The sequence below is a fragment of the Argentina silus genome, assembly GCF_951799395.1.
Source record: "Argentina silus genome assembly, chromosome: 5".
NCBI classification, from domain to species: domain Eukaryota; kingdom Metazoa; phylum Chordata; class Actinopteri; order Argentiniformes; family Argentinidae; genus Argentina; species Argentina silus.
In genome coordinates, this window is record NC_139659.1 from 19,845,398 (window position 1) to 19,859,110 (window position 13,713).

At 43.2% G+C, this 13,713-nt stretch overlaps 1 protein-coding gene across 1 annotated transcript in view; it reads right to left on the bottom strand.

Annotated features, from left to right (window-relative positions):
- Window positions 1-660: 660 nt before the first annotated feature.
- The window catches only part of dennd1a (DENN/MADD domain containing 1A), a 103,152-nt gene continuing 90,099 nt past the window's right edge, over window positions 661-13,713 (bottom strand). Inside the window, exons 20-22 of the mRNA XM_083669354.1 lie at window positions 10,716-10,786; window positions 5,419-5,659; window positions 661-4,868 (exon numbers count right to left, since the gene is read on the bottom strand). Of these exons, the coding sequence (XP_083525480.1) occupies window positions 3,780-4,868; window positions 5,419-5,659; window positions 10,716-10,786 (1,401 nt within the window). The 3' untranslated portion in view covers window positions 661-3,779. The remainder of the gene's footprint in view (window positions 4,869-5,418; window positions 5,660-10,715; window positions 10,787-13,713) is intronic.

Consider the following 13,713-nt stretch of genomic DNA (forward strand, 5'->3'; position numbering starts at 1 on the left):
TGGCTATGTTTCTGATTAGATTTTTCTGATATTTCAATCTCATAATGGCTTCCTTGACTTTCATTGACGTCTCTTTGGTCCTCATGTTGACAGACACCAATAGCAGATTCCAAAGACAAATGCAAAGCCTATTGACAGCTCTCTTATGCCTGACTAACCAGAAATACCTGTCAAGCCAATTTTCCAATACTTTTCATGCCTTAAAATAGGTGGACTCCAAACTGTTGGAGTAAAGAGCTAAAAGAAGGCAAATGCTTCCTCTTTCCAATACTTACATAGATGGCACTGTACATGGTAGATTAAGAAATTATGATGTTTTTGGGTAAACTATCCCTTTAGGGTTTTATTCCCATTTCCATCATCCACTTATGCTTGCAGATCGGTGGTTTACGCTCCAAATTGTAAATGACCATCGTCTTAATAACAGTAGTAGAAAACATGGAAACATGACAGATGGAAAGTGAAAAGAAAAAGAGGAATTGAGAGGGAGACATATTAGAAGTAGTACAATAAAATAAACAAATAAAATACAATAAAATAAACAAATTCACAATGAGTAGAGAATGGACAAGTCTTTGCTCTCATCCACTGTTTAAAAGGGATTTAAGTTGTTAGACCAGGGCTGTAAGAAGTGTATCAACGGCAACTTGGCAGTGTGATTTTATAAGAGTGCTCTTTAATCGTGAGATACACAAATGAGGAAAATAAACAGAAAATGCAACAAAACAACAAAATAACACCAAACTCAAAAGTGCTTGAAAGTTTAAAAAAGATGATCACATTTCTAAAGGAAGCATTTTTTGAGAAGGGGGATGGGGTTGGAATAAGGATATTGGACACCATATACATCAATACATGACACAAGGACATAGCAACACAGTTGATATGGATCAAAGGTTTCCTTGACGGTAAGGCAACGTCTGTTATCTGAAAGTTCAGTGATTCAATAATACCGTGTAACTAACTACTGTCTTGATCAAGTGTGAGTGAGTTGTAATGCATCGCTCTGATTCTTTAAATGTAGTGTCAACCAAAGGTACACACAAACCATGGAAGGTGGAGATGAAGATTGAAGCTATCAAATACTAAGAGTGAGTAGTACTGATGATTGTAGTCTCAGGTAAAATCTAATTTTCTCTAACAATTAATACTTACGGATGATTAGAGCCAGGTAAAAGCCAGGTAAATATCAACACTTAATTATTACTAACCACCGAGTGAATTACAACTTGGGTAATGTATGATATCACTAACATATATATTGGGATCGTTCAACATTACCAGTTGACTATGACTATATCTGTTCTGAAACAAAAAACGAACAAGGGTATAAATACATATTTCACTATAGGTACATCAGTGCCTAAAACATTGCATTTCAGGGTGGAACATTTGCCTGGCTATGTTTCATCAAAAATAAAGTGCAAACAATGACTCTTTTTCCATATAACGCATATGTGGAAACAGAGCGTTGATTTGAGAGGGGGGGGGGTAAATGCCCCTGATCTACACAATAGCGTTTTTGCTCATTTCAGTGAGGGTTGTGAACTAAACAATGAGGTAAATGATAAAACATTAATTTATGGACTTCATAATCACAGCAACAAAAAAACGGAGCAAAACAATTTCAATTTTGGCATTATTAGGAAGGTACTTTCTAATTTTCTCTATGCTAGTTAGCAGTGTTTACCCACATCTAAAAGCACGTTTTTTTTTACAATGTGAAAACGTAATGAGAGAGGACCGTTTTAGAATGGACTGGGAATGACCAAACTCCCTTTTATCATAGTAAAGGTAAGAGATCAGCCTCGCTTTTAACTGAGGCTAATGGGGACTGTGGCTTTAGGTGAGACACTAACATGAACCCATGTAGCCATGGTGATTTGATTCCCTTTAAGGTGCAACTGTCTCCCTTGAACACAAGCAAGATTTCATTGAAGTGTTCCTAGTAGTAGCAGACACAGTACTTGCCATCGTGCATAATGGTACATGATGCTCTTTCAACACACATAAAAAATAAGTAAGTGTTGTGTCATGTGTTTCAATTTAGTTATCCATAGAAATCCTAACATGATTTTGCTCCTCTAATTCACAGCACCATTTTCCATAAAACCGCCGTTAGCAACACATTGGAGCTTGATGTTTGCTCAATTGCCCGTTCCCAAATGGATCCCTTGTCCCCACCCTTCAATATTAAATGAAATTGTATTACAACTGTTAGTGATACAAGATCAACACTTGCTGGCGAGTTAGGTGAGAAGGAACGTCAAAAGAATTCGATCTGGGACAAAATGTATCCAACATCACTTCACATCCGCTAGCTATTGCTGAAATGGTTCCAATTTGTGTGTGTGATCGGCTCGGGACCGGGCAATCGACTCTCTCTGTGTGATTACCCACAAGGCAGTGGGGTCGGTTACTAGCAGCTTTCAGGACAGATGTTGGGTAATGTCAGAGACAAACTGCATTCGTGGTGAAGTTTGAGTCATTTTGATTTAAACGGTATCTCACTCCCATCCATTGTAGAGACTGACAACAGCACCCTGTTGTAAGTATGTTACTTTACACTTTTTGCACGCTTAGCAGCCCACTGAGCAAGCAGCCAGTGACTCAGTAGATGATCACTGTCCTCAGACACAGAAAACATGAAAACACTCAAATAAGGCGAAAATCAACAAGGGGAAGTGGGAATACATTGGATGAGTTTAAATAGCAAACATGATTGGTGTAAAGTTGGGTGGTTCTATATATTCCTCCCTCTACAACATGGGAATATACAATCATGGGTTCGGAAGTCCCCCCCCCCCCAATGTTTCGGACACATGAATTTCAAATGTTTGACCTGAAATTGCAGTCACTGGCATGGTAGAGATATCCATTTGAAGGCCGACACCCCCGCTTTGGCCTGAATGGTACGTTTCTACAGATTCACTTCAGTCAAGATGTCCGGACTCCTGTCATTTGTTTCGAACAGAGGTGAGTCCATACTTATTTTTCACAGATCAACTTGAGAAATTGGAGTCACAATAATAAAAAACAAAAGCATGTATTGTGTGTGTCCTCCAAAATCAAATCATAGGAGACGCTGTTCAGCATGATGCTACAGAAGACATCAACAGGTGGACTGACTGCAGGTTTTGCGATGCATCACAGATCGTAGCTTGTAGCTACTTTAATGCCGCTAAAGCTGACAACCCACAACGGCAGACTAGCTACTCTAATGATTAGCGTTAGCATCGTAGCGACAGGCACTGCTCAAAGTTACTGAGGCGTGACCTTTGACCCTTTCTCTCTCTCGCCAAAAAAAAAGAAGAAAAAAAAGGGCCGGAGAGCATTTTGGAGGCCGCATACCATCCAGTTTGAGCGCAAGCTAACTGCTACGTGAAGGCATTTAAAAACACAGCTGACACGACAGGATACTGTGCGAAACTGCGCTAGCATGGGCTGTGCACTGGTGGTGGATGAGCGTTCTGAACAAGCGAGGCCAGGGGGCGAGTCTGATTCCTGGCTGAAGGACAAGGGACAGAGAGAGAGAGAGAGAGAAAAAGAGAGAGAGAGAGAAAGGCTTGAACTCAGACATTCAGCGGAGCGGGAAACAGATGTGTCCAAGTCACTGGGGAGGGGGAAGCGGATGTGTCCAAGTCACTGGGGAGGGGACGGTGTGAAGCCCAGCCTCTCGATTGGTCGTCTGACACACAGACCCTTAATTCCTCATTGGTCAGCAGCATAAGCTGGTGCAGGGGGTAGATGCCGCCCCCGAAGTTAAAAGTCAAGGGGGATTAGTCGAAAGTTTCCCACCTCCTCCTAAGGTCCTCCACCCTCTTTTTGGGGGGTGCAGTCGGCTTGGTCATAGCCAGCAGATCGCCGAAGGGATCCTGAGACTCGCAGGACTCCTCTTCGGTGTTTTCGGGCTTTGGCAGTACCCTGTGGGCCGGGGTGGGGGCTGAGGGGGAGTCCAACAGGCTGGAGAGAGCGTGGTTGCTGGAGGAGGGGGGAGGAGGGCCGGCAGGAGGGAAGGCGGGCCGGAGCGGGCCCAGGCTAGGAGGGAGAGTGGACCCTACGGGAGAGGGATGTCTGTATAGCCCCGGCAGTGTGGAGAGAGGGTGAGCAGGGTGAGAGTGAGGGGGTGTGTGGAAATAGGCACCAGTGGGAGGCCCATAGGCTCCACTGAAGGGGTTCCCACCTACTGTTGGAGAGTAGTGTCTGTGTACCAGGGGGTAGTGGAGGGTCTGGGCAAATGGGTTAAGGGGCATTTGGGGGTGGGAGGGGAAGGGGGGTAGGCTCTGGGGGTATGGCCGAGGCGGAAGGGCAGGTTTGGAGGAAGGAGGGACAGTGGTGGGGTCTCCCCCTTCCCCTAGCAAGGCTTGGGCGGTGTGGGCCGGGCTACTGAGGGGGTCCAGGAGACTTAGCAGGTCTACGTCTTCTTCACTCACCCTGGCGGGCATGAGCAGGTCGCCCCCCGGGGACATACCCAGGGCCTGTCTGAACTCCTGGCCCCCTGCAGTGGTCCCTCCATCCCCAGATGACCCCTGTTTGGAGCGGGACTGGGGCACAGGGGGTGCCAGGACCTTACTCGGCTCTGGGGTCTTCCTTCCGTGGGGCCGGGGGATGGTGATGCACCCCTGGCCAGGGGTGGGGGTGGTGGAGGGGTCCGGCCGGTCAGGGATGGGGCCAAAGCTCTCCCGGCTGGAGGGCCGGGGCTCCTGGAGCTCAGGGGGGGGCACAGACAGAGGTCTGTCCCAGGTAGGGGACATCCTCCCGAGCACTGCCATGTCGTCCTGCTCCAGGCTCCACAGCTTGTTATAGGGGTTTGAGTGCTTGAGGCCAGGGAGGGTACGGGTACGGTCACTGCCACTAAGGTCCATCCGCTACAAGGTGATAACACAAGAGAGCAGTACAAAACTATTTCATCAACCGAGAACAAGAATTCAGGACATAATTCAGCAATTAATTTAATTACTAGGCCTCCACAAAAACTGCTCTCTCAGCACCTCCAGTTGCATCAGCTCTGAATAGGGTTTCAAAGGGAGGGAATGCATGTACACATTCATTGGTATTTAATCAGAATTTTGGAAATTTGGGATGAACTTGCCACGGATGACGACCCCCATATCTGTCTCTATGGTAACTTGTTAGCTAGTTAGCAACTGCATATTTCTCTTTAACAAAATGTTCTTCCCACTAGCTCACAGACAACATGGGCACACCAATAAGAAATATGAAAAATATGTAGATTTTACATTTACAGAGTAGTATTTAACAATTTCTGATTGTTTCCCAAAAGTCCATAGATTTCCAAAATGATCAGTAAATTACAATGGTTTGGGAAAGTTTCTGGAACGTAAAGAAATGCTTTAACCCTAGCCGAGAATATATTGACATCCTAAACTAAATATTGAATACATTGTGCTCTCAGACCTGGTAGTTGAACTTGGCCTGCTGCTGCTCGGGGTCTTTGGGCGTTCTCAGGTCCTCCAAACTCTTGGCCAGGCTGAGTTGCTGGCTCTCAGGCTCGTCCTGGCAACTGAAGATGTCCCCAAGCAGGCTGATGTCGGAGAACTTCTCCATCACTGGGCTGGGAGGGGCAGTGTGGCGCTCCGCCCCAAGGCCAGCCTCCTCTGCAATTTCCGCCTCCTTCAGGGAGCGGTAAGGCTGTGGCCTGGTGGACAGATTGATTTGTTAGTGACATAGGTATGGTGAACACAAAATGACATTCACACAATACTCACAGTTACGCATGCACACGCGCGCACACACACACACACACACACACACACACACACACACACACACACACGGCAGTACAACAAACAGGTTAGCAGGACGGTATCGTAATCACTCGATATTGTTCCAACAAAGAGAAAAAATGCTGACATACTGTGGATATACACAGATCTGTATGTACACTTGCCATTAGATCACATTGCATAGCATGACTGAGGCCTGCAGTCTGCTTAATAAAGAGCTAAATAAAAGGCTACTAATGCAGATGGTAAAATATTTGGCTGCTAAATAGAGGGATGATTTCGGAAGCATAACTCAAAGTGGAGTAGAAGTCAAGGAGAGACAGACTTCAGCCTATCAGAATTTAATCAGGCAGATAGAAAGTAAGAGTGACAGGTTTGTCAGCCAATCATGCTTTAAGCTGGGTAATAATGAATCAAAAGAGGCGTGAAGCGAGTGCGTCAGTCGGAGTGAAGCCGTACAGGGGAGACCATTCGAAGGGGGCAGAGAAGAGAAAGTTTTCGGGGAAGCCGGCAATGGAGTCCTCTTCGTGCTGGAGCTCGTCTCCGGAGGAGTCCTCCGACAGAAAAACTGTGTAGTGACGCGTCGGACGGACAGAACTGAGAAGAACGAGAGAGAAAGGGAGAAAAAGGGAGGTAGAGAGGAAAAAGACAGGTGATAAACCCACAAACATGACAGAGGAAGGAGAAAAGGAAAGAGAAAGAAAGAGAGTTGTAGCTATACCATTTCTGCACATCGGTTTCTGCTGTTTTGCTGTAGAATTTGATCAGACACAATTCATTAATGGATGAATAGAATGGATAAAGAATGGAATGGAATAAAGAATGGAATTTTTTTAGGCATTCCTGTGGAGTTATTCAATGATGAGCGATGGAGAGAGGGGGAGAGAGAGAGATGGAGTGGATTGAATAAGATGGACATCAAGATGGTTTCAGGGTAGAAGAGATCTGGCCAATACAACAAGACCCCTGTGTTCAATTGAGTCTCGACCTCCACTTTTATAGCAAATAGTGCAATGTCCAACATTGCCCACAAGGAGGCAGTGAACATCTATAGTCTTTCCCTTGGCCTGCTTGAATATGAAGATGGGTCTGGACAGCGAGCCTCTAGCCTTTTAAGACTGACTGGCTCTTCCTTCCTCAAAAGCAACATTCCAACAATGCAAAAATGGGAACAAGATCAGCATGTAGCCCTCATCCCAGCTCAATGGGACACAATCTGGAAAGATTCAATCTCAATCTCTATTTCTTTACATTACATTTATGGCATTTAGCAGACGCCTTTATCCAAAGCGACTTACAACAAATACATTTGTCTAAGTCAGTGAATCATCTATCCAACAGTCATCATAAAAAAAAGTAGTCTATGCTAGGACCAGGGGCTATTGGCAGTCACAATGCTAGAAGAAGGAACATTCTATTTTCTTTTATATATATATTTTAATTCTGTAAAATATACAAGTTTTCAAATAAAGGTCCAACACAGGGCATACAGTACTTACCACCATCTACAATAAAACCAGATGGACCAAACTCTTTCAGATGTGTGTTAGCAGGGCTGTGGTGAAGTGGCTACACTTATCCTTTTATTGTGCCACTGTCCAGCTATTAAAACATCATGGTCAGAGGAAAACTTTAATATCTCTATGTCCAATAACCTGTTTACTGGGTGGCAAGGCTGAAAACATTCAGTCCAAAAGCATGCAACAGATAATAGCACTAAACTATTTTGCAGAGGATTATTGCCTATGCTAGCTTGCAAAATGTAAGAAAATGTAAGAAAACCTGAAGCTAAAACTGAATTCTCTGCCCAAGCAAAGTATTTGATTGGTTTGATGTATCGCGAAGAGTCAGTCATTTCAAACAGGTTTCCACCCCTTTGTAGCTACTTTCTACAAAGGATTTCCCCATGCTTTCCGAACTAGGAGAGCGAGGTCACTAAGTGAGGTACAGTATGTAGATGGAGTGACATTGATGATGTTGATGATGATGAAGCTAGGGTGCATGTGGGTATTTTCATGTATGTATTACCAGTATTTAGGTGGAACTTGGTTATCAGTTGGTTATGAGGAACACTGTGGTGAAGATAATGAATGATGAATGAAATATATATTTTTACTTTACATACATACACGTTAAGTACCAAAATACATTGTGAATTCTTCATAAACAAATTCATAAACAAAATTATCATTCAACATATTTTTTTTCTCCATATTTTCCAAATCGATCTTGAATATTATACAGTGCCTTTGGAAAGTATTCAGACCCCTTCACATTTTCCACATTTTGTTGTGTTATAGACTCAATTTAAAATGGATTATATTAAAAGAATTTGCCATCAATCAAATTGTAATAATTTTACTGAAATTTCTAAAAACATGTTTTCGCTTTGTCATTCTGGGGTATTGTGTGTGGATTGAAAATTCTTTTAATTTAATCCATTTTAAATTGAGTCTATAACACAACAAAATGTGGAAAAAGCGAAAGAGTCTGAATACTTTCCGAAGGCACTGTATAGCAGTGCATAGTAATGGTACAGTGATTGGGCAGAAGTGGCTATGTATAGTTGCCACTAGAACTGGCTTGAAATTAAGCACTCATGTTTAGTATTTGGTTGACAATCCTTTGCATGCAATAATTGCTTGAAGTCTGCCCATTGACCCCACCAGACACTGGGTATCTTCTCTGGTGATGCTCTGCCAGGCCTGTACTGCAGCCATCTTCAGTTGTTGTTTGTTTTGAGGTCTTTTTGCCTAAAATCTTATCATCAAGAAATTAAATGGATGTTCAATTTAAATCTGAGGATTGAGCTGGCCGGTCAAGAACCTTCCACTTTTTGGCCCTGAAAACTCCCTAGTTGCTATGACAGTATGTTTTGGATCATTGTGTTACTGTACAGTATGATGAAGCACATTCAATGAATTTGGAGGCATCTGTTTGTACTTGAGCAGACAATATGTTTCTGTACACTTCAGAACACATTCTGCTGCTGCCATCAGCAGTTACATTATAAATTAAGACAAGTTAGCTAGTTCTAGTGGCAGCTGTATAACACCCCTCCACCACGTTTCACAGATGAGGTGGTATGCTGTAAATCTTGGGCGATCCGTTTTTTTCTCCAAACTTTCCACTTGCAATCACTTTGGTTCATGATAATATTCAGCGTATCTGTCCACAAGACATTTCTCCAGACCTCTGCAGGCTGTTTAAGTACTTTTTAGAAAACTGTAACCTGACCATCTTTTTTGAGGATAACTAGTGGTTTGCACCTTGCATTGAAGCCTCTGTAGATTGGCTGGTGACGTATGCTGTGGATGGTAGTCTCTGACACATTCACGCCTACCTCCTGGAGAGTGTTCCTGATCTGTGGGACAGTTGTTCATTTCTTAATTATGGTGAGCATTCTTTGGTCATCCACTGTAGAAGTTTTCCCTGGCCCTGCAGTGCTTTTTCCCTTTTTAATGAAGTTCCAAACTGTTGATTTTGGCAAGCCTAAGGTTTGGGCTATGTTTCTGATCATTTTGTTCTGATTGACTTTCATTGGTCCTCATGTTGACAGACCAATAGCAGACTCCAAAGGCAAATGCAAAGCCTAGAATCAATACTAGACATTGACAGCTCTCTTATGCCTGCACAAATGATGTGACAGAACACACCTGACTTACCACAAACACCTGTCAAGCCAATTGTCCCATTACTTTTGGTGCCCTGAAATAGGGGGATTATGTATTGTGTTGTCATTTGTAAATATGTTCACCAATATGTTCAAAAAGACTAGATAAAAGCTGAGAATCTCTACTTTAGACCTTAAGAGAGCCAAAAGAAGAGAAAAATACTTTACTGTCCCATTAGTTACTCTGGGCATTGTATATCAAAGAAGCGTATACAGTATTTGTCAAATGTAACTAGTCTATTAGGGCGTTTTCACAAATAGTTTGTTTGCATCAACGTTTGAATCAGAGTCTGGTTATGTTCTGTTTTTGTTCTTCTTTCTTTCTTCATTTGGTTCAGGTAGCTTTCACATTGCCAAATTCCAAGGGCACTAAAATTGTGGGATAAAATCACGTGATCATGTGCTCGTTCGTTCATTGGACAGAAATTAGTTAGTAAATCCTGCATCAATCACTTGACGACCAACAAAAAATGTACGATGTAACATATATGAGCGTAATTATGAATGTATGAATGTAATTATGAATTTAATTATATATGAGCGAATCAGGCCATATGGTGAGGTCTGAGCAAGGCGCAGATTCGCTAATCTTGATCACATAATCGGTCGTCGTTTCTTGCAACAGATTGATTGTAACCAACTGAAAAGATCTTGTTCCACCGTCTGCCTCAAAGGCTATGAAAAAGGAGGTAAATTGCACGCGATCCATTCGCTCATAAAGCGTCTTTTGAATATTTTCAGTTTGAAGCGGCATCAAAGCAAAGTTGGCTAATCACTATAGCTCCCTGTTGAGGACACACACGTTGCTTTCTGTTCAATAAACAAATAATGAGTGGTGGCAATGATTAAACGGAATCTGATAAAAAAAAAAGGTAATTGACAGCAGCTATTGCATGCACGGCTGGTACAGGTCCTGCGTTTGGTCCATTCTGCATTCTCACAAGTAAGGAACCGCACCACGGTTCACTTGGAAGAGAACCGAGACTAACCTTTTCAGGCAGTCCATGGTCCTGTTGTTTGATGTGCACTCGAGTTCGAATGTAGTGTTCTGACCTGTCTAACCAAGTCAAACTACGGAGGTAAACACACCTGGTTTCCAAAAACCACTCCAAATGAACTAGGTGTGAAAGCCACCTTAGTGTAATGTCTTTTCCCCCACCCTCTTTTGTGGCTTTATTTTATTGATTTTATGTGGTCTTTTGTTTATTATTTGTAATGATTGTATATTATTATGTACAATGTTTTTGTGATAAATAAAATAATGAGGGTATATTTATATAGTTGGTTATTCTTACTGTTCAGGGCTGCTCTCCAGGCCCACGTTGCTGCGAGGTCTCTTGGCCACCAGTGGCCTTGGAGGACGAGCCTGCGAAGAGCAAGAGCAACATCACAAAAAAACACACAACAACCACAACACAACCTATTCCATACACACACAGCCTGAGATAAACAGACATCACATCCACAAAGTGTATAGCTCCTCCAGGTAACACTTTACACATTGCTCTTACACTTGTGTAGTAACACCGTAATGACCCTAGTAATAACATTGTATTAACATGTTGCATGGTGATTTAGTAATTGCATGGTAATAAAGCTGAATATAATTTTTTTTTTTTTAAGAAAGTGGAATGAGGGATGGTTTCTCTCTAAACCCAAACTAAGTCACAATGAGGAGGAAGACAGAAAGTATCAGACTGACCCTACCACCTGAGACCACCGGGAGGATCAGAGGAGGTCAGGGGTGAGCAAGGAGAGGTCAGAGGTCACTCTTTTCCCCAATGCCCTCCCTAACCCTAACCTTGAGGGTAACTCAGTGGGAGGGAAGCAGGAGGAGGACAACAGGGCTAATCATTAGCAAGGCTCAGCGTGTGTGTGTGTGTGTGTGTCAGTCTCACTGCCAGAAAACAAAAGCCAAGGCTCTAGCCAACAGCTGGACCCATGGAGAGGACAGCTTCATTAAGGGCCAGGACACAATAACGAGGAAGGGAAGGAAGCATAGGAGGAGAGAGGGTGAGGAGAGGAAGTGAAACGTGAAAGGCTGCTTCTTTAATCCTGAGCAGAAGGGCAATGGAGGAGGTTTGTGTGTGTGTGTGTGTGTGTGTGTGTGTGTGTGTGTGTTTGTTTGTTGGTAGTTGCAATGGGAGATCTTGTTCACCATTGTACTGTGAATTGCATCACCTTTCCGTGTTGGGAGAGGAGGAGGGGGACCCAAGATGGAGAAAGAAAGTGGGAGGCAAACATGGACAAAGGATGGACATTGTTGGTACTCTTGGTTCTAAAATGTTGAACCTTTTTCACCAATTAAGCTCTTTAGAAAGTTGCCTGTTGTGGTATAACTTATGAGAGAAATACATGGTCTTTCTGTGAACAGCGCATGGTCTTATTGTGAAGTTATTGTAAAAGCTTCTTTTTGAGTGATCTAGTTTCTAGAATCAACCACAGACAGATTTGATCGAATAAAACGATATTTGAAAAACAGTTGGTCCCCATTAAGATTGATACCATGAACTTGATATTTAAACAATTTCAACTCTTCATTTCCCTGTAATTTGTGACCTGATCTGCTAATCAATGCTGTTTGGCCAAATACAGGTGATATTAAGCCATGTAGGAAGGGGGGGTGGGGGTGTGTTCATTTTGTTTGTGCATCATCTAAGCTACTGGTGAAATTGTGACTTCTGTTGGATTCTACACTTTTTACTCACACTAACCACTATGTTATTCTCCTGTCAAAAGTCCTGAGAATTGTTTGTTAACAGGTGATAGGCAACATTTTTGCTGGGTACATAAAGGGGTGGGCATCTTCTGTCGTTGTCGGAATCGGGACAAACAGCCGAAATGTGAGGTGTTCACCTTACTCCATCTCCATCTCGCATTACGTTGCTCTCTCTCACTAAATGCGATCACTTTGCTTGGTGGTGCGTGTTGACATAAGTGCCTGCTAGATTGTAGTGCAGGTCTGGATAAGTTGGGACTGATATACTGACAAATATATGCAACGCTCTCGTGATCAGAGCTGTTTCTTGGGTCCGGACGGCTGCATTCGGGTAAATTAGCTGTAGGCCTAGTGTCATTTTACCTGAGACCCGATCACTTCATGCTTTTCACTCGCACTAACCACTACGTTATTCTCCCTTCAAAAGTCACTGTTTAACAGGTGATACGCAACATTTTCTCTGGGTACATTTTAGGCAGCACACCCTTGTGAAATATACTTCCCTACATCCATGGAGATATTCTGTCATTAGTGCAAGGAGTTTATCTATCTAGCAAGCTGATTGAGCAAGGCTCTGCAATCAGAAACTGTTCTATCTCTCATGTTTATTTTCGTGATTATTTTGTTACAGGGAAGGAACAAAATGTCAGCACTGTCATGTCAGTTCACTACTCATTAATCACTTTGGTGGCTGTGTGTGCTTTGAAGGCTACTCTTCACCTTGCTTCATCAAGTCTGGCTCTTTTGCTAAATGAATCAATCTATAAAAAAACATGAATATGGACACTAACAGTATATGCAACTGTGTCAACCTAACATTTCAATTTGTAGTGTTCAGATTGTCAGAGTAAATTTGGAGCATTTTTAAATGTAGTTTTCTGCACAATTTTAGGCATTTTCCTAAGATTGTGGAATAAGATGGCGGGTTTTTGCATAGATTCTTTATGCAGGAAAAACCCTGAGGTTTAGTAACGGTTAAAGAGCAGTGGAATATAACACCACAGCCCTGGTCAGTTAACACACACACACACACATATATATATGCACACACACACACACACACACACACAAAATGAAGTGAGAGGAAAACACACAGAACACACATGCAATGCAGTTGACACAGGTGCTCATTCTGCTTTTGCAATCCAGAGTGAATGCATGTGGATTAGTCTGTCAAGTCAAGGTTAGATCCTGTATGTCCAAGCGCACAGCCTGATGGGACATACCGTGGCACATACTCTTCTCTCAGCGGGAAGGGATGGTATGGCAGTCAAGTCAAGTAAGGTGAGCACACACACCACAACCAGGAGCTCAATTCCATTCCAAAAACCTGGTGGGAAGCTCAGAGTTTCAGAGAAGCACTTGAATGCACCATAGGACTAGGCGGGGAGCGTGTTTTGGAATGGAGCCCAACCCCAAAGCTAGGTTGGGAGCTGGGGGGAGGTTGGAGCGCCGGGGGGGGAGTACTCACGGGCCTTGTGCCTCTCTGGAGCCTTGGGGGCGGAGGCCGAGGGGGTGGTTCTCGTAGGGGCTGCACCAGACACACACACACACCTTGGGGTCACACACACACC